Source organism: Cervus canadensis, chromosome 22 (assembly GCF_019320065.1).
Source record: "Cervus canadensis isolate Bull #8, Minnesota chromosome 22, ASM1932006v1, whole genome shotgun sequence".
NCBI classification, from domain to species: Eukaryota; Metazoa; Chordata; class Mammalia; order Artiodactyla; family Cervidae; genus Cervus; species Cervus canadensis.
The window spans coordinates 25,927,376-25,948,621 of record NC_057407.1 but is presented as its reverse complement, the minus strand read 5'-3'; the positions used below and the strand labels follow the sequence as shown (position 1 = coordinate 25,948,621).

Here is a 21,246-nt window from a genome sequence, read left to right as displayed (position 1 = left end):
CGTGTCACCGTTTAGCAGCCATGATGGTTTCTATTTACAAAGAAGGACGGGAAGGGAATGTGGAGTAGGTGTCAGCCACTTGATGAATCAAGAAGAAACTAAGCTGAAATACTCACATGATGTCATTAACAAAAAGACTCTGCAGACTGGCAAACGTTTGTTGAAGGCTCCGTCCGTTCCCCTCATCATTTCCAGTGACCTCATTTCAGTGATGGCTGTTCTTTGTCACCATCATCTTTGCATCCCCACTACCCCTTCCAGCTGCTCTCAGAACCAGAATGAGGAGGTGATTTATAATTCCTCTCCCAGGCAGGGTCCCTGGGCTTTGCTTCTCCCAGGCCTGTCCCTCGCCCTGCCAGCCAAGGAGAAATCGAGAGGGTGCTGACAGGGAGATGCTGGCAGGGGCAGCGCAGGGCTGCTGCAGAGGAAACTCCCTCACTTCTTTCCCCCTCATTCTCTTTGTTTGACTCTTCATCCCTCTTTGTCCTTCATTCTCTTAGTCATCTCCTCTTTCATCCATTCTGTCCCTTCTTCTCCTTGTTTGTTTGTTTGTTTGTTTTTTGGTCTCTTTCCTCTTCTTCGACTCTGTTTATCTTGTCTCTCTGTCTGTCCCTCAGTCTCTCTTTCTGTCTCTTTCTTTTTGACTCTCCTGCCTCTGGCTCTGCCACGCCCTCCATCTCATCTGTTCTGTGTGTTTCTCTCTTTCTTAACCTGTTTCTGACACCAGCCTCCACCCACCACCACCCCCCCCCACCTTGTGTGACAGATTTTCATTTGACCAAGGCCCCTCTGTATATTTCCCCTTTCTCCTCGTAGTCCTATGCCTGAGCTTTCTATTTTACTGCGAGGTTCTCTTCCAAAACTGCTTGGCTCTGAGCATGCCTAGTATGTGCTTAATAATTAAGACTGTAATTGAAGTGTAACTGCAGGTATAATTAAATTCACTTTAGTGGATCCTGGAATTATGAAGAAATCAGGCGTTTTGATATGGCCCTGCAGGAACAGCTGGAAGGAGAGAAGGACCCTGTGTTAGTGTGGAGCTGCCCTATCCACTCTGTTACCCTGGCCACCACTCTGGTTGTTAACCTTGAGCACAGTGACCTCGTATGCCTGGACAGCTAGGAGTGGCAGGAGCTTGGGGCCTCTCTCAGGGACACAGCACAGCCAGCTGCTGTGTGGCCCTTCTTAGAGAGGGGAACCACTGAAAGCATCTAAGGACTCGGAAAGCTCAGGAACAACCCTTTTCATTTTCCCTGAGGCCATTTGGGTTTTTTATTTCAAGCTTATAAAAAGAGTTATCTTGAGGTGTTGGGCCAGCAAGGTGCTCAGAAGAGGAGTCACCCACACTTGCTGCCTGAAGCTCACTTTGTATGGATGAGCCTGTCCACAGTTATTCAGTCCATGCACAGGCACATCCTTTGTGGGGGACACTGTGCCTGGAGGTACACGGTGAGCAAACGAGCAATGGCGGCCCTTCCAAAGCGTATGTTTAGTGGGGACAAGAGCAGTGTCAGTAAGCAGTCATAACAGTGCTGGGATTTTAGATGTACAAAGTATTTGGGAAGCTCATTTTCCAGTCCGCTACTCTAGGTTGGGGGTTGAGATGTGGTGACAAGAAAGCATCCCCAAAGAAATGTCATTTTAAAAGATAGTTCACGGACATATGGTGTCTTCCAAGCAGAGAGGGCAGCAGAGCTCAGGGTGGAGGGCATAGCAGGCTTGTCTGCAGGTTCACAGATTTCTCTGTCAGCCATTTTCCCCCTTGGGTATATCTGGTGCTAAGTTGTGTACTGAAAAGGGCACTAAGTCAGAAACTGGCTAGTTGGTTATAAGGAAGAACAACCCATTTATCAGGAGGTTATTTCATGCATACTCACGGAAAGGAAGGTGAACAAACAGTTCTCTCAGTGGGTGGGGGCCGTAATAAAACTGGCCCACAAGGAAGAGCAGGGTCTGAGTTGGAGGCAGACCTCAGGAACATCATTCCAGCCGTTGGTCTCTTCACTTGACTTCTCCACCCTCTGTGTATTTGCACGGTCTTTCTCTTATCTGCCTACTTATGACTGGAAGTACTGTTCATGCTACCACTTTCTCTTTCATGGAAACCACCGGTTGAGATTCTCTACGGAGCAAATCTAATTGGACTGGTGACCATGGTCTGTATTTGGACCACCCTTGGGTCAGGTGCAGTCAGTGTCTTGGAAGCAGTCAAGGTCTGCCTTGGGGCAGAGAATATGCCATGGTCCCTCATAGAGCAGGGACTATGGGGACAAGAAGGTTTAGCCAGAAGAGCAGACATCCTAGTTGTACATGATCCTTGTTCTTGAATAATTTATAGCCTCATTGAGGTTCCGATGATCTCATGCATGGGAAAGAGCTCCGTGTTTTAAATGTCAAACAGGAGTCACTGGGAAATCAAAATAGAGTCCAGAAAGCAAAGGATTTTGAAACTGAATTCTGCCAATCAGTTACTAAGCCTCAGTGCTCTTGGCTTAAAAAAAAAAAAGAAAAAGAACTGATTTATAAACACTGAAGCTCATGGGTTTATTTAGAAACATCTAATTCACAAGTTCCTTGTAAGGGTCAAATAAAGTAATGTGGGAGGACTTTGTAAACCAGACTTTTTATTGTTGTTGTTATAAGGATGATGATGACATATATTTACAAAATCATAAGAAGGACTTACTCAGGTATCAGAATGGGTATGTCAAGCATTATTTAAATGTTCATTCCACTGCTTCCTATTACTAGCCATACTTGCTAGACTAGCCTTTAATTGATTTGTGCCTCAGTCCTCTCCTCTGTAAAAGTAAGATAATAGCAGCTATCTCAGGGTTTCTACTGAGGAACAGGGGAGCTAATATACTTAGAACCCCAGAGCAGTGTGTGACCTGTGTGAAGCGGAAGCTGCTCTCTGCTTTTATTGCTGTCAGCCCCACTCCTAGCAGAACTCTCTCAGTCCAGTTGCACAGAGCTTGGTGTACGTGGGTGAGACCTGTACCCACAGGAGGAGTCATAGCGAGGAGAAGTAGATTAGAAGATGAGGGATGTTCGCGCGGAGAAGACTGCCTCTTGGGGTGATGCATGGGGACCTGGGGAGCTGTATGTTGAGAAAGAAAGAAGAAGAATTCTGAGTCTTTTGTAGCATAATGTAGATTTTTCTTCTCTGGCGATTGGAGCCCAGGTGGAGAGAGCGCTCTAAGTCTATATCTCTGTTGAAGGAGATAAAAATTTCCATCTTTAACTTTCATTGACCTCCTAGTCCAAAGACTGATTCGATTCTGTGTCTGTCAAGACTGATTCACGTTGTACCACTACTATTATATATAAGCCTGCAGATTAAGGTTGGAATCCCTTAGCCTGGTACCAACATCTGCCACAGTCTGATCCCCTGTCCTACTTTTCAGCCTCTGGGACCTTGGCTGAAACTTTACCAAATGAATCAAAATGCACATTGAGGTTGTTCTTAATGAAATAGTAGATCTTTTCATCTGCATTAGTTAAGTTCTAGTGTGAAACAAACTGCCCCAAAATTTAGCTGCCGCTTAGCACAAGAAACATTTGACCATGTTACAGTTTTTTTGGTGGGGAATCTAGGGCTGGCTCAGCTGTGTCCTCTGGCTTAAGATCTCTCTCAAGTCCAATCACTGTGTCGGCCAGGACTGGAGTCCTGTTGCAGCTAGCCTGGCAGGGGTGGCGGGAGCCGGGGTTGTTGCCTATAGGCACACTCACACAGTTGTTGGTGGGGTGCAGCTCTTTATGGTTGTTGGAATGAAGACCTCAGTTCCTTGGTGCCTGCTGGCTGGAGGCTGCCCTGAGTCCTTTGCATTGTGAGTTTCCCCATGGGGCAGCCCATAGCCCATAGCATGGCAGTTGGTATCATTAGAGTGAACAAACAGAAAATCAGAGGAAGCAAGACCGCAGTGATAGACTTAGTCTCAGAAGTGACCTTCCATCACTTTTGTTATATTCTTCTCCTTTAGAGGCAGGCCACTGCTCCAGCCTGTACTCAAGGGGCATGAACACCAAGAGGTAGTGGTCAGTCATCTGAGAACCATTTTAGAAGCTGCCACCCACACTTAACACAATAGTGCGTTAATTAAAGTAATGCTTGTGACATATGTATACCTATGGCTGATTCCTGTTGATGCATGGCAGAAATCAACTCAATATTGTAAAGAAATTACCCTTAAATGAAAATAAATGAATTTTTTATAAAAATGTAATGCTCACTCCTATAACAACAGATATGTTCAGAGGCAATATAGTAGGGGTTTCGTTCTGCTTCATACAAAGTCAGAGAGGGCGAGTGAGCTGGGTGCTTGGCTCTGCAGGCTTACCCAGGCATGGATGCTAAGGGAGTCATTGTCACCTGAAAAAAACTGCCATCCAGTATTTTTCTGGCTGGCAACATTTCAGAAGGCAGACAAGGAAAGCAGAGGGAATACAGAGAGTAACAGTGGAAGAAACTTCACGGGTGTGTGTTTCATTGCTACTCACAGTGTATTGGTCAGGACTCAGTCACACGGCCCCCCTCCCCCACCTGGAACGGGGCCTGGGAAATGCGGTTCCTGTTTGGCAGCTCTTTCCCGGCAGTAGCTCCCCCCTGTAGCAGAGGAGCATGGAGCTTTGGTAGACAGCCAGCCACGACTGCCACAGAGACTGCCATTTACAGAATGCTTTCACACCTATTATTTCATTTGGTTCTCATGGCGACCTATGCTACCAGCATTATTATCCTCATTTTAAAGATAGGAAAACAGACTAGTATGCCTTTAGGACATAATTAGAACAGGATTCAAGTACCGTCTCTGCCTCTTACAACCGGTGTGACTATGGAGAAGTTCTTTAATCTCTCTGTGCCTCAGTTATCTCATCTGTGAAATAGGTACAACCAGACCTATCCAAATTCATTGTAAAGTTTTCGTGTGTCACATGTAAATCCCTTAGCACTGTACCTGACATATGCTTAATCAATATTCATTGTGAGGAAGATGATCACAGTATTATGTCTGAGGATAAAGAAGTTGATGCTCAAAGGATTTAAATGATTTATCTAAAACTACACAACTAATACACGACAGAGTCAGGATGGGAGTCTAGGGATTTTAAGTAACAACTTCCCTATGTTTTAAGTTCTTGCTTGTCATGGAGTCCATTCAATCAGATTCCTGTGTAAGGCAGCCCCGAGTCAGCCTTGAGCCAAAGACACAGTATCCAGTGTCTACTTCAGCACGGTTTGGTGGACCCAGCATGCCAGGAGAATCAGTGCTATACCGCCTTCTTACCTCAGTTGTTCCTCCTTAATTCTTGCCTTTGCCTTTGGTATGAAACATGCTGACCAAGCATCTCCTTTTTATTTGTACTCTGAAGTCCTCCAAGGCCTATATTTCAAGGTCTTTTGTTTATAAATAGGCTCTGTCTTGCTAACTAGATAAAAGCACTGGAGATGATGTGAGATGAGATATTTCATTAGACACTTAAATTTTATCACATTTCTCCCAGGGGCTTGTTCACATTGAAGAGAACAGAGTGATGTTTTTGCATGTTAAATAGTCACCGAAGAACACAATGAGGTGGGGTGGTTTGGCCTGCATATGCTACAGATCCACCAGAAATGGCCAAGAGATGTCATCAGAGGTTACAGTGCTCATTTTCATGGCATCTGCCATTTTTGTTAGGTAGAATGAGGATGAAGCATAAAGGGATGCATTGAATACTGTCACTGTCTCCATGCAGTGAATTCGAGCCAGTGAGCAGATTCTCTAACTTCAGATCTCAGATTAGCTCATGACTCAGACCTTTTGTTTCAAGAGATTAAGACAAAGGACTTCTGGAATGAGCCAAAACTACACTAAATTCACTTGAGTGTGTGGATTACCAGCAGCAATTTTAGCTTTTATCAGGAAAAAAATGTCCATTAGTCTCTTGCAAATTCTATCTTTCATCTTTTTTTGTAGCTGGACTATCACTTGATACAGATTTTGTCACATCATCTTTCCTGTCTGTGGCATTGATTAGAATCTGTGTTTTAATTTTCTTCCTGGTGAAAAGCTCCAAGTAGATTCACCCTGAGCGTCTTCCTGTGTTACTGCCATACTCCATATAATTCTAACACCCTGACTTACCATTCTCTTGCTCTTTTTTGTGTGTGCACAAAGTTTTTTTTCTTTATATTCCATATTCTGACTATCCAGTCAAAGGATACATCTATTTCAGAAGATTTTCCTCTTTCAAACTAGTTGAACAAGTGGTTGTTAATCTTTGTTTACAATCTTCTAAGAACCTCATTATTTCAGTTTTTTTAATGCCAGAGAAAATATAGGCAATATCTTTTTAATGCCAGGCATTTGAATTAAAAAGAGGAAAAAAATAAAATTTGCCATCTAAATATATCTGAATAGCCAGATCTGGATCATAAAAAGTTGACCTGAATTGTAATTAAATGGTGTTAGAAGATTTAGGTGGTCTTCCCAGGTGGTAAAGCACCCACCTGCCAGTGCAAGAAGTGCAGGAGATGCAGGTTTGATCCCTGAGTCAAGAAGATCCCCTGGAGGAGGACATGGCAACCCACTCCAGTATTCTTGCCTGGAGAATCCCATGGACAGAGGAGCCTGGCAGGCTACAGTCCACTGGGTCACAAAGAGTCAGACACGACTAAAGCAACTTAGCATGCACGCATGTACAGGAGACTCAGGTATCTCACAACTTCAGGTTGTATGAAACTTCCTGGGGCACCACCTTCAGTTCCATCTCAGTGACTGTACAACATCCCCCCACTCCCTTCCAGGAACCAATGTCCACGAGGCCCAGAACATTCTCAGTAACAGCGGACTCCCCATCACTTCAGCTGTCGACCTGGAGGATGCAGCCAAGAAAGCTGTGGCCAGCGTAGCTAAGAAGTGATGCCTTGCCCTGATCCCCTGGAAGAAGTGCACTTACCCATAAAAAGGGATGGTTCTGTCACCACTGTGAAGAAAATGGTTATTCCATTGGGGAGAAAGGGGGGCGGGGTGGAGAAGGGGAAAAGCAAGAATTACAAGTTTTTTGTTTAAAAAATTTAAATCTGTATTTTTTTGAATAAGATACCTGGACAGCTTAATTTCCCTTATAGCCTTTATTATTTTAATGTCCTTCATTCTCATAATGTTCTGTCATAGTGAGTCAGTTCACCATTGTTTTGCCAATTTGGGGGAGCAATCTATGAGGCCAAACAGTGTGTGTGTATACAGCATTTGAGATCAGGCCCTGGTTCATTTGCAGCAATTTTGGTGAATATTTGTACTGTGTTAAAAAAAAAAAAAGGTTAGACAAGATTACATTCAACAGATTTGCCATCAGAAAGTTGCAGCTAAGACACTGAAACAAGTAGCTGTTATAAACTGCAAGAGTTTTTACTATTTTGAATTCCAACATGTTTTTTTTAGAAATGTATTTTACAATGGAAGATTCATAATTAATACCGTATACATGTATCCTACCATTTGCCTTAATATTGAATACATTTACCTCATATTAAAAATGAAGCCAGAAGCCTTATTTGTGATTTTGGAGTAGAAGTTTCTCTTTTAACCTCAAAACTGAAGGTTGATTCTTATGGAAATCTCTGATTGAGTCATTTCAAGATGAGACAACACTGAAATCAAATTATGCTGTGAGTGTCACTGTCTTCTCTCCCTTCCTGTTTCCCCCCTGAATCTACCACCTGGGAAAATGTAATTGAGAATGTGGCTTTTTTGCATAGTGTCCATTTTTGTGGTGGGAAAGAGCGTGATTTAGGTTTGTGTTAAAATTTTGGTAAATTTTTATCTGTATGTAAATTCAAATAAAATCCTCTGTTTTATAAACTCTAAGATCTATGTATTTCTCATTTTAATACATTTTATCTTTTTTTTTTCTTTTACTAAGATACTAGTGTCTTAGGCAATATAGCCAAAGATAGAAAATTTGGGTTGTCCCAGGATTATTCCAGTTCTACTCAACATTTTCAGTGACTGTTTCCATTAGGAGATTACTTAATCAAAGGATGAAAATTTTATACACCCTGGAAACCCAGGTAAGTGCCACAAATATCTGACAGTTAAAACATGGCCTTAGTTTGCTTAGCACTGTAGGAAATATTCAGACATAATCTCCTCCCACTTACGCGGCTCAGGTTCCAACATTAGCCATTTTCCTCTCAACATACAAATGTGTCACACACCATACTTTTTTTTAACCAGTTTGTACCTTGTTCTCCAAAACTTCCTATCTGGACAGAAGTTAAAACACCATTGTTTTATAGATCTGTGTTTATCGTGGAGGAAGAACTCATTTGATAGATCGGTCTTACATCCTTTATTAACTGTTACACAGTACATGAAAAATATTAACAGTGTCTTTTTAAGTGTGTTTTGTAGTAGTCAGTATTGTAAAAGAAATAATGTATACTCTGTCAATTAGCAAAAACTACATATTTGAATCCTTTACCCTTTGTTAAGGCTTGTGTTCATCTGGCTGTGTATATGGGTATTTCTAATCAATACAGTTTGCAGGAGGGGGTAAAGAAATGAAATCATTCTTGTGATTATTTTGTTAAATAATAACAAACAGCCCTTTGTTTTCAAAGACGTGGGAAGCTATATTTTTGTAGAAGCTCAATGTATTGAGTTTATGTGGTTTGCATAGTAACCCTGGTGCTAAACACAGTACAGTTTCCATGGATTTTTATGGACTGAATCACTGGTATGTGTTAAGGCACAGCCACACAGACTGAGGGGACACAGGAGAATTGGGGGCAGTTGGTGGTGTGGATCTGAAGCCTGTATATTACCTACTCCAGTGTGTGCTGTGTTTCTGACCTTCTGATGTCCCCTTCAAGTCTTTCAGCTGTACTGTATGTAAGGGTGAAAAGTAATTTCCGTTAAATCTGATCAGTATTTGTTATACATGGCCCTATCCTAAACAAGAGTGTCTATGAAAGGAAGTGCGAGTCTAAATACAGCCCTCAAAGACGCTTAGAGAGTAATGCACACCTTTTACCCAAACTGCTTTGCATGTAAGATTTTAATGGGTTTGCCAGTCTACCCTGTCAGTCTCGTAGAACCAGCATCAGATTTAGAGGGGATTGAAGTCCTGACCTTCCCACTTAGCAACATTCACTTCTTTGGGCTGAACAACCTCTTGTATTTGTATAAGCTCTTTTGCAGTGGCAAAAAACCAACTCAAGCTTAAGAAAAAAGGCTGAGAGGGGGAGGATGGTTTTGTTCTTGTAATTACAAAAGGCAGACATTTTCAGCTACAGTTAAGGCTAGATCCAGAAACTCAGAGCCTCAGAATGTGAACTCTGCATCTCAGAGATGCTAGTCTCTGTGTTGGGTTCATTCTCAGGTGGGCCATTTCCACAAAGTGGCAAAAGGGCTGCTGGCCATCCCAGGTAGGTATTCTCAAAAGTTTGCCTCCATAAGAGAGAAAGAATGGGGCAGGGGGCAAGAAAGAGTAAAGGATGAAAGGAAGGGAAGGGAAGAGGGAGGGAGAAGGAAAAGGGAAGGAAAGAAGGAAGGTTGGTTCTCTCCTGGCAATTCTAAGAAACATCCCAGAATTTAGATGATGATTTTAGGTCAGAAATTTACCTCTGAACCAGTCCTCTGGTCAAGAGTTTATAGGGTTCTGATGAGTCCTCTCTGGGTTAAATCCCCACTTGTTGGCCTGATAATGAGACCACCCTCATTCAAACTTCCAGAGCTGAGAGTAAGAAAAGGAAGTTTCCATAAGAAACCTCGGAATCTAATGAGAAGAAACAGTGTATTCTGGAAAGGAAAATTAAAAGATTACCACACTCATCATCCATAGAGCAATGAGGTTGAACAAGTTGTTCTATAAGGACTCTTACAACTCTGAAATGTCATGATTTTATTTTATTAATTTCTCATCATTTCTTGGCAGTCCATTCTTAACCTATGCATACAAGTTACCAGGTTTTTTGAATAGATGCTGCTTGAGTCATCTGAATATTTGACCTTGATTTATTTGTGTAGAACAGTAATGTGAACTTAAGAAGTAATGGCATTGAGGCTCTTAGCTCAATTTTGGTTTTCTACTTAAGTTTTAATTCAACTCATGAATTCGTAAAATAGGTAGGAAACTTTGAATGACCTTATTAGATCTGTGAATCACTTAATTTGTTATTTTACAGTTTATATACTATGACCATCCTTCTCAGTTTGCTATCAGCATGAAAATAAAGGTATCGTCCTAAAGAATTATATTATTTATATTCAATGTCTTAATAAAATGAGAAGAAAAAATGTTTTGACATTTCTAAATTAAACATTTAAAATTGATTATTTGTAGGATACAGTGTATGTTCAAATAAATGAAAAAATCATATAATCATGTAAAAAATACTGTGAAGAAGAGCAGGAAAAGCTATGTTCTTCCATGTCCTTCTACATATGAAGTTGGCAAATGTAGGCCTGTGGGACTATATAGTTTTATTGACAGAACCATGCCATTTATTTACATTCTGTGGTGGTTTTCATGCTACACCAGCAGAATTAAGTAACTATGATAGAAAATTTATGGCCCTAGACCATTTACTCTGGACCTTTACAGAAAAAACTGTCAACACCTTCTCTGTATTACAAAAAAAAAAAAATTACAGTATTATCCTCACAATGACAGCCCAGATTATTGTTTCTAAATCTGGGAAAGGCAGATTAAAGCATTAAAGTGAAACAAATAAGTAGAAAATAGGATCTCTGACCTTTGCATTTTAAACCCAGTGAAGATTGATTTGTCTAAGAAAGGAGATTTGCCAATGAACATCTTTTTAACTGTGTTACTTTGTTTCTTTCCATCACCCCAAGAAGTGCCTGCACATAGCTAGGTGTGCTTCTGAAATACGCTATTCTTAACTACTTACAGGTGTCTTGGAACAACTTCAAATCATGGCTCTGAATATTGAACTCCCAAAGAGCTGTATCTATTGAGTCGTACTCAAAGTGGTCCTTGCTAATTTTTGTGCATAATTTAATCTTGGGGTCCTGGGAAGATGGCAAGAAAGCAAAGAAAAATTATTTCAATGCACCTCATCTCTGCAATGTTGCTGTAAAGGCATTATTACATTCTATCTTGAGGAACAGTAGCATAGTGAGATAAAGTTGCTCTGCTAAAATTACATAGTGGCAAGAATTTAGGCTTCTGGGCTTCTGGTTTTCGTTGAATTCTGTCACTTCTAATGCATCTAGTTCAGTAGAACTTCTGTGATGATGGTGATGGTAAGTATTGGTGCTATCCAGTATATGGCTACTAGCCACATGAGGCTATTAAGCACTGAAAACTTAATTTTAAAGATTACTGAGTTTCGATAACAGTCTCAGTAGCCCCCTGAAACTTCCCTGGCCTTCCAGTGGTTAAGACTCCATACTTCCAATGCTGGGGGGTGGTGGTTGGATCCCTGATTGGGAACTAAAATCCGACATGCCACATGGTGTGGCCAAAAAAAAAAAAAAAAAAATGTAGCCACTTGTTGCTGGTAGCTACCATTTTGGACAGCATAGCCCTTCAGTCTCAATCTGGTGGGTTTTTATGCATTACTTTCACATCAGAGGAACTCACTGATTCAGTGATTACTGTGTTCCAGGAACTTTACAGATGTTGCCTTAATTAATCTTCTTAGCATCTCTGTGAATCTCTCATTCCTCTATTACAGATGAAATGTTTTACAGGTGATATATATCTCAGGGAAGGTATAACACGACCAAGAACACAAAGCTAATATGTGACCGGTCAGGATTCAACTCATCTTCTGAGTCCAAAGCTAGTCCTTTTTCGCTTAAATCTGTCAGAACCTAAATTCAATACAGTTTTGCTGCTGATAGTGATGGATAATTGTAAAGAATGTTGGAGGCAAAGATATTTAGCAAGCTGAGTACTTGAGTGTTTTGCCTTTTAGTGTACCCCTTGCCCTGGGAAGGAAAATTTAAAAGCTGAAAGATTGCCTTCTGCAGTTGGACCAGTTGTATAGACTGTAATGGGAATGGCACGTTTCCATACCCACACAGTAAAGTCTAAGATAAGGGCCACTTCTTGGGTACTTAATTCCAAGTGCCTTCTTGTTAATTCACTGCCTTCTCTAATACACAGAACGAGGACAAAACAAGACAAAAGGCAGAGGGTGAAAGCTGAGAGTGTTACCATAGCAGTTGCGGAAAATTTAGATAAATGTATCATTATTCTTCTGGACAATTTAGATCCATAACTCTTGTCTCAAGTCCTGGTATTCAAAATAGGCCAGCAGCAGTTCTCATGTACATTATGCCAAATTCCACAAATCCAAAATTAATTAGATTTTATATGTTGACTGTGGGAAAATACATTATTTTCTTGTTCCTCCATTATGTGCACAGGAAGTATGTGGAGACATTTTTTTTGTTTTAAACTGGGAGTGCTTTTAGCCCCTTTCTAGCCAGAGGAGAAAGAAATGAAATAGAATCATTATCTGGCAGTCATTTAGAGATCTGTTCTCAGAGATCAGACAGAGACTTGTATGGACTACAAGATTTGGAGGTTCTTATTTGGAGTTTAAATTATATCTTAATGTTGAATATTCATGTACTCTAAATCCTTATAATTATTTTTCCTCAAGAAAATAATTTTTGACTTTGTATTAAGAGTACAATCTGCAAACAAATACAAGTTGAATGTATTAAAATAAAATAACTTAAACTATTTGCAGAAAGTTTTTCCAGAGAGTGGTAACAACCCAAATGTCATTCAGCTTATGACTGGATAAATGAAATGGTGTATATCCATATTCATCAATAAAAAGAATGAAGTACAGGAATGCTACAGTATGGATGAACTGGAAACCTCAGAAAATTTAATGAACCTTCATTAAACCAAATGAAGGAATACAGTCACAAAGGCCACATAACATATGATCCCACTTTTAGGGAATGTCCACAGTACATAAATGTAAAGAAATAGGTTATAGATTAGTATTTGCCAGGACTAGAGAGGAGAGGAGGATGGGGAGTGACTCATAATGGGTTTTCATTTGGGATGGCAAAAATGTTGTGAAATGAGATAGTTGTGATGGTTATACAACTTGAATTTACTAAATACCACTAAACTGTACTTTTCAGTGATAGATTTTATACTATATGAATTACTTCTCAATAAAGCTATTCTAGATTCAGGATGGATAGACACATATATAGGTAGGAGGACTTGTATTAGTAGTTGCATGTGTTAATAAAGGCATAGGTTGGGTTTTTTTTTTTTGGTTTTTTTTTAATTTTTTATTAGTTGGAGGCTAATTACTTCACAACATTTCAGTGGGTTTTGTCATACATTGATATGAATCAGCCATAGATTTACACGTATTCCCCATCCCGATCCCCCCTCCCACCTCCCTCTCCACCCGATTCCTCTGGGTCTTCCAGTGCACCAGGCCCGAGCACTTGTCTCATGCATCCCACCTGGGCTGGGGATCTGTTTCACCATAGATAGTATACATGCTGTTCTTTTGAAATATCCCACCCTCACATTCTCCCACAGAGTTCAATAGTCTGTTCTGTATTTCTGTGTCTCTTTTTGTTTTGCATATAGGGTTATCGTTACCATCTTTCTAAATTCCATATATATGTGTTAGTATGCTGTAATGTTCTTTATCTTTCTGGCTTACTTCACTCTGTATAAGGGGCTCCAGTTTCATCCATCTCATTAGAACTGATTCAAATGAATTCTTTTTAATGGCTGAGTAATATTCCATGGTGTATATGTACCACAGCTTCCTTATCCATTCATCTGCTGATGGGCATCTAGGTTGCTTCCATGTCCTGGCTATTATAAACAGTGCTGCGATGAACATTGGGGTGCACGTGTCTCTTTCAGATCTGGTTTCCTCAGTGTGTATGCCCAGAAGTGGGATTGCTGGGTCATATGGCAGTTCTATTTCCAGTTTTTTTTAAGAATCTCCACACTGTTTCTCCATAGCGGCTGTACTAGTTTGCATTCCCACCAACAGTGTAAGAGGGTTCCCTTTTCTCCACACCCTCTCCAGCATTTATTGCTTGTAGACTTTTGGATAGCAGCCATCCTGACTGGCGTGTAATGGTACCTCATTGTGGTTTTGATTTGCATTTCTCTGATAATGAGTGATGTTGAGCATCTTTTCATGTGTTTGTTAGCCATCTGTATGTCTTCTTTGGAGAAATGTCTGTTTAGTTCTTTGGCCCATTTTTGAATTGGGTCATTTATTTTTCTGGAATTGAGCTGCAGGAGTTGCTTGTATATTTTTGAGATTAATTCTTTGTCTGTTGCTTCATTTGCTATTATTTTCTCCCAATCTGAGGGCTGTCTTTTCACCTTACTTATAGTTTCCTTTGTAGTGCAAAAGCTTTTAAGTTTCATTAGGTCCCATTTGTTTATTTTTGCTTTTATTTCCAATATTCTGGGAGGTGGGTCATAGAGGATCTTGCTGTGATTTATGTCGGAGAGTGTTTTGCCTATGTTCTCCTCTAGGAGTTTTATAGTTTCTGGTCTTACATTTAGATCTTTAATCCATTTTGAGTTTATTTTTGTGTATGGTGTTAGAAAGTGTTCTAGTTTCATTCTTTTACAAGTGGTTGACCAGTTTTCCCAGCACCACTTGTTAAAGAGGTTGTCTTTTTTCCATGTATATCCTTGCCTCTTTGTCAAAGATAAGTGTCCATAGGTTTCGTGGATTTATCTCTGGGCTTCTATTCTGTTCCATTGATCTATATTTCTGTCTTTGTGCCAGTACCATACTGTCTTGATGACTGTGGCTTTGTAGTAGAGTCTGAAGTCAGGCAGGTTGATTCCTCCAGTTCCATTCTTCTTTCTCAAGATTACTTTGGCTATTCAAGGTTTTTTTTTTTTTTTTATTTCCATACAAATTGTGAAATTATTTGTTCTAGTACTGTGAAAAATACCGTTGGTAGCTTGATAGGGATTGCATTGAATCTATAGATTGCTTTGGGTAGAATAGCCATTTTGACAATATTGATTCTTCCAATCCATGAACACGGTATGTTTCTCCATCTGTTTGTGTCCTCTTTGATTTCTTTCATCAGTGTTTTATAGTTTTCTATGTATAGGTCTTTTGTTTCTTTAGGTAGATATACTCCTAAGTATTTTATTCTTTTTGTTGCAATGGTGAATGGTATTGTTTCCTTAATTTCTCTTTCTGTTTTTTCATTGTTAGTATATAGGAATGCAAGGGATTTCTGTGTGTTAATTTTATATCCTGCAACTTTACTATATTCATTGATTAGCTCTAGTAATTTTCTGGTAGAGTCTTTAGGTTTTCTATGTAGAGGATCATGTCATCTGCAAACAGTGAGAGTTTCACTTCTTCTTTTCCTATCTGGATTCCTTTTACTTCTTTTTCTGCTCTGATTGCTGTGGCCAGAACTTCCAACACTATGTTGAATAGTAGTGGTGAGAGTGGGCACCCTTGTCTTGTTCCTGATTTCAGGGGAAATGCTTTCAATTTTTCACCATTGAGGGTGATACTTGCTGTGGGTTTGTCATATATAGCTTTTATTATGTTGAGGTATGTTCCTTCTATTCCTGCTTTTTGGAGAGTTTTAATCATAAATGAGTGTTGAATTTTGTCAAAGGCTTTCTCTGCATCTATTGAGATAATCATATGGTTTTTATCTTTCAATTTGTTAATGTGGTGTATTACATTGATTGATTTGCGGATATTAAAGAATCCTTGCATTCCTGGGATAAAGCCCACTTGGTCGTGGTGTATGATTTTTTAAATATGTTGTTGGATTCTGTTTGCTAGAATTTTGTTAAGGATTTTTGCATCTATGTTCATCAGTGATATTGGCCTGTAGTTTTCTTTTTTTGTGGCATCTTTGTCTGGTTTTGGAATTAGGGTGATGGTGGCCTCATAGAATGAGTTTGGAAGCTTACCTTCATCTGCAATTTTCTGGAAGAGTTTGAGTAAGATAGGTGTTAGCTCTTCTCTAAATTTTTGGTAGAATTCAGCTGTGAAGCCATCTGGTCCTGGGCTTTTGTTTGCTGGAAGATTTTTGATTACAGTTTCGATTTCCTTGCTTGTGATGGGTCTGTTAAGATCTTCTATTTCTTCCTGGTTCAGTTTTGGAAAGTTATACTTTTCTAAGAATTTGTCCATTTCATCCAAGTTGTCCATTTTATTGGCATAGAGCTGCTGGTAGTAGTCTCTTATGATCCTTTGTATTTCAGTGTTGTCTGTTGTGATCTCTCCATTTTCATTTCTAATTTTGTTAATTTGGTTCTTCTCTCTTTGCTTCTTAATGAGTCTTGCTAATGGTTTGTCAATTTTGTTTATTTTTTCAAAAAACCAGCTTTTAGCTTTGTTGATTTTTGCTATGGTCTCTTTAGTTTCTTTTGCATTTATTTCTGCCCTGATTTTTAAGATTTCTTTCCTTCTGCTAACCCTGGGGTTCTTCATTTCTTCCTTCTCTAATTGCTTTAGGTGTAGAGTTAGGTTATTTATTTGGTTTTTTTCTTGTTTCTTGATATAAGCCTGTAATGCTATGAACCTTCCCCTAAGCACTGCTTTTACAGTGTCCCATAGGTTTTGGGTTGTTGTGTTTTCATTTTCATTCATTTCTATACATATTTTGATTTCTTTTTTGATTTCTTCTATGATTTGTTGGTTATTCAGAAGCGTGTTATTTAGCCTCCATATGTTTGAATTTTTAACAATTTTTTTCCTGTAATTGAGATCTAATCTTACTGCACTGTGGTCAGAAAAGATGACTGGAATGATTTCAATTTTTTGAATTTTCCAAGACTAGATTTATGGCCCAGGATGTGATCTATTCTGGAGAAGGTTCCGTGTGCACTTGAGAAAAAGGTGAAGTGGATTGTTTTGGGGTGAAATGTCCTATAGATATCAATTAGGTCTAGCTGGTCCATTGTGTCATTTAAGGTTTGTGTTTCCTTGTTAATTTTCTGTTTAGTTGATCTATCCATAGTTGTGAGTGGGGTATTAAAGTCTCCCACTATATTGTGTTACTATTAATTTCCTCTTTCATACTCGTTAGTGTTTGCCGTACATATTGCGGGCTCCTATGTTGGGTGCATATATATTTATAATTGTTATATCTTCTTCTTGGATTGATCCTTTGATCATTATGTAGTGTCCTTCTTTGTCTCTTTTCACATCCTTTATTTGAAAGTCTATTTTATCTGATATGAGTATTGCGACTCCTGCTTTCTTTGGTCTCCGTTTGCATGAAATATTTTTTCCAGCCCTTCACTTTTAGTCTGTATGTGTCTCTTGCTTTGAGGTGGGTCTCTTGTAGACAGCATATATAGGGGTCTTGTTTTTGTATCCATTCAGCCAATCTTTGTCTTTTGGTTGGGGCATTCAACCCATTTACATTTAAGGTAATTATTGATAGGTGTGGTCCCGTTGCCATTTACTTTGTTGTTTTGGGTTCACGTTTATACAACCTTTCTGTATTTACTGTCTAGAGAAGATCCTTTAGCATTTGTTGAAGAGCTGGTTTGGTAGTGCTGAATTCTCTCAGCTTTGGCTTATCTGTAAAGCTTTTGAATTCTCCTTCATATCTGAATGAGATCCTTGCTGGATACAGTAATCTAGGTTGTAGGTTATTCTCTTTCATTACTTTCAGTACGTCCTGCCATTCCCTTCTGGGCCTGGAAGGGTTTCTATGATAGATCAGCTGTTATCCTTATGGGAATCCCTTTGTGTGTTATTTGTTGTTTCTCCCTTGCTTTTAATATTTTTCTTTGTGTTTGATCTTTGTTAATTTGATTAATATGTGTCTGGGGTGTTTCGCCTTGGGTTTATCCTGTTTGGGACTCTCTGGGTTTCTTGGACTTGGGTGGCTATTTCCTTCCCCATTTTAGGGAAGTTTTCAGCTATTATCTCCTCGAGTATTTTCTCATGGCCTTTCTTTTTGTCTTCTTCTTCTGGAACTCCTATGATTCGAATGTTGGGGCGTTTCACAGTGTCCCAGAGGTCCCTGAGGTTGTCCTCATTTCTTTTGATCCTTTTTTTCTTTTTTCCTCTCTGCTTCATTTATTTCCACCATTTTATCTTCTACCTCACTTATCCTATCTTCTGCCTCCGTTATTCTACTCTTGGTTCCCTCCAAAGTGTTTTTGATCTCATTCATTGCATTATTCATTTTTAATTGACTCTTTTTTATTTCTTCTAGGTCTTTATTAAACATTTCTTGTATCTTTTCAATTTTTGTCTCCAGGCTATTTATCTGTAACTCCATTTTGTTTTCAAGATTTTGGATCATTTTTATTATCATTATTCTAAATTCTTTTTCAGGTAGATTCCCTATCTCCTCCTCTTTTGTTTGACTTGGTGGGCATTTTTCATGTTCCTTTACCTGTTGGGTATTTCTCTGCCTTTTCATCTTGTTTAGATTGCTGTGTCTGGAGTGGGCTTTCTGTATTCTGGAGGTCTGTGGTTCCTTTTTATTGTGGAAGATTTACCCAGTGGGTGGGGTTAGACGATTGGCTTGTCAAGGTTTCCTGGTTAGGGAAGCTTGCGTCAGTGTTCTGGTGCGTGGAACTTGATTTCTTCTCTTTGGAGGGCAATGGAGTGCCCAGTAATGAGTTTTGAGATGGGTCTATGTGTTAGGTGTGACCTTGGGCAGCCTGTATGTTGACGTTCAGGGCTATGTTTCTGCGTTGCTGGAGAATTTGCGTGGTATGTCTTGCTCTGGAACTTATTGGCTCTTGGGTGGTGGTTGGTTTCAGTGTAGGTATGGAGGCTTTTGGACGGTCACTTATTACTTAAAGTTCCATGTAATCAGGAGTTTTCTGGTGTTCTCAGGTTTTGGGCTTAAGTCTCCTGCCTCTGGATTTCAGTTTTATTCTTCCTGTAGTCTCAGGACTTCTCCAGCTATACAGCCCTGATAAGAAAACTTCTAGGTTAATGGCGAAAAGATTCTCCCCTGTTAGGCATACCCAGAGAGGTTCACAGAGTTACATGAAGAAGAGGAGAGGGAGGAGGGAGATAGAGATGAGCAGGAGGAGAAAAAGGGGGACTCAAGAGGAGAGAGACAGATCTACGCAGCTGTCTGTTCCCAGAGTGTTCTCCGTAGCCCAGTCACCTACAAAGATTCACAGAATTGGATTGGCAAGGGAAGGGGAAGGGAGGAAATAGAGGTGTTCTGGGGTAGAAAACAGAGAGTCAAGATTGGGAGAGAATAATCTTCGGTTTAAAAATAGGGCTTCTCTTCTTTTTTTTTTTGTAAGGTTATAGTGTGTTGAAAATGAAAATTAAGGAGTAGTAGAGGAGTACTAGAGGACTTTAAAAGAAATAAGAGGAAAAGAAAAATAGAAAATAGAAGAGAAAAAGGAAAGAAAAAGAAAAAAAAAAAGAAGAAAAAAGAAAAAAAAAATTTTTTTCCCCCTAATTAAAAAAATTGTAAAAATCTATGGAAATGAAAGTTAAGGAGTAATGGGGGAGTAATAGGGGATTTTAAAGGAAAATAAAAGAGAAAAAATAAAAAATAAAAAAAAGAAAAAAAAAGAGAAAAAAGTAAAATTATATCTAGGAGTTTCTCTTGAGCTGTTGCGGTCAGTGTGGGTTCGGCTCAGTTTCAGATAGCTCCTCGTTCCAGCTTACACTTCTCGGTATCTACAGGCCCCTTACGGTGTAGTCGGTGTTTTCTAGAGGGATTTTAATCTGTTGCACCAGTCCCTTCTGAAGCGGTTCCCTTTGTTTATTTGACTTCTGTTTGCCGGTCTCTTCAGAGCCTCATTTCCGCCCTGATACAGGCGGGCGGAGGTGGACTCTTATTCAGGTAGCTAGTTCCGTTGCTCTGCGGGGAGGGGCTGACGCTGCGGGGATGGGCTGACGCTGCGGGGATGGGCTGGCGCTGCGGGGAGGGGCTGGCGCTGCGGGGAGGGGCTTGCGCCGCGGGGACGGGCTGGCGCTGCCGGGAGGGGCTGACGCTGCTTTGTCCGTCTGCGCTGCTCAGGCTCCCGGCTGCTCTATGTGGAGCGCGCCCCGCGCTGCGCGAGGTTCCAGCCCTCGGGTGTTCCACAAAAGCGCGGAGCGAAAAGCTGCTCCTGCTCTCTGTGCCTTCCCCGTCAGAGCGGTCCAGGCAGCCAGGGGCTTGGTGGGCACACTCTCCCCAGATGCGGCGCGCCCACTCCCTTCCACGGACCCAGACTCAGTTTCTGCTGGCGCCAGTCGGGTGCCTGCGCCTTCCGCCCTCCGCGTCCCCAGCCCCAGTCCCCGCCCGCGCCGGTCGGGTGCCTGCGCCCTGTGTCTCGCCGCGACCTTCCCCTCCCCCCTGCCTCCTGCCTCCGGCGGGGCTGGGCCGGTCCGCAGCCTGCGAGCTCTTCTCTGGACTTTCTCGGTCTCTTTGTTCTGCGAACGGCCGGCAGTGTGTTCCGGCCGGTTAATGTCTCTCTCTTTTGGTCTCCCACAGTTCAAGTTGGCACCTCACAGAAGCTCCCTCCGATTGTCCTCAGGGCACTCAGGCCCGGACCCTACCCCAAGCAATGCCGCCCAAGACTCCCTTCCCAGGACGAATCTCCGTCCTCAGCTCTTTTGTCTCACTTTTTATCTTTTATATTTTGTCCTACCTCGTTTCGAAGACAATGGGTTGCTTTTCTGGGCGCCTGATGACCTCAGCTAGCGATCAGAAGTTGTTCTGTGAAGTTTGCTCTGCGTTCAGTTATTCTTTCGATGAATTTGTAGGAGAGAAAGTGGTCTCCCCGTCCTACTTCTCCGCCATCTTATAGGTTGGGTTTTATTTCCTGCTCTTCATTTATATTATCTCACGGATACAATCAGGTGACCTTAGAGATAGGGATCATTTTGTACATGTGTTCATGGGAAGAATAGTTGATAACCTTTCTTTCTGGATTTCAAAGAAACAGCTATTACTTTCTGAAAAACATTTCATCCTTTACTTTAAAAGTCATTTTTTTCCTACCTTCAACACTGTGTCTTAAACATTTAAGTCTGTTTTATAAATTGCCCCCAGTTTTATATAATTGCTTTAAAAATTGCCTTTTAAAGATGCTTTTTTACACATTAATAAGAATCCTTTACATTTCTGTTAAGTTTTTAGAATATTGTACAGTTTGTGTGTACATGACATTTATAAGCTTTCAGATATTGCATGTGAATTTCAAAAAATAATCATAAATTATTTGAATACATTTGAAATACATTAAAATGCATTTTTATAGTTTTATTTTAATTTTTTTACAAAAGTCCAATTATATTAA

The 21,246-nt window shown here is 40.4% G+C and overlaps 1 protein-coding gene across 1 annotated transcript in view; it reads left to right on the top strand.

Moving 5' to 3' along the window:
- SUCLG2 (succinate-CoA ligase GDP-forming subunit beta) overlaps positions 1-7,853 on the top strand; it is a 262,225-nt gene extending 254,372 nt beyond the window's left edge. The window contains exon 11 of the mRNA XM_043443553.1: positions 6,791-7,853. Coding sequence (XP_043299488.1) covers positions 6,791-6,906 — 116 coding nt within the window. The 3' untranslated portion in view covers positions 6,907-7,853. The remainder of the gene's footprint in view (positions 1-6,790) is intronic.
- The last annotated feature ends 13,393 nt before the right edge of the window (positions 7,854-21,246 follow it).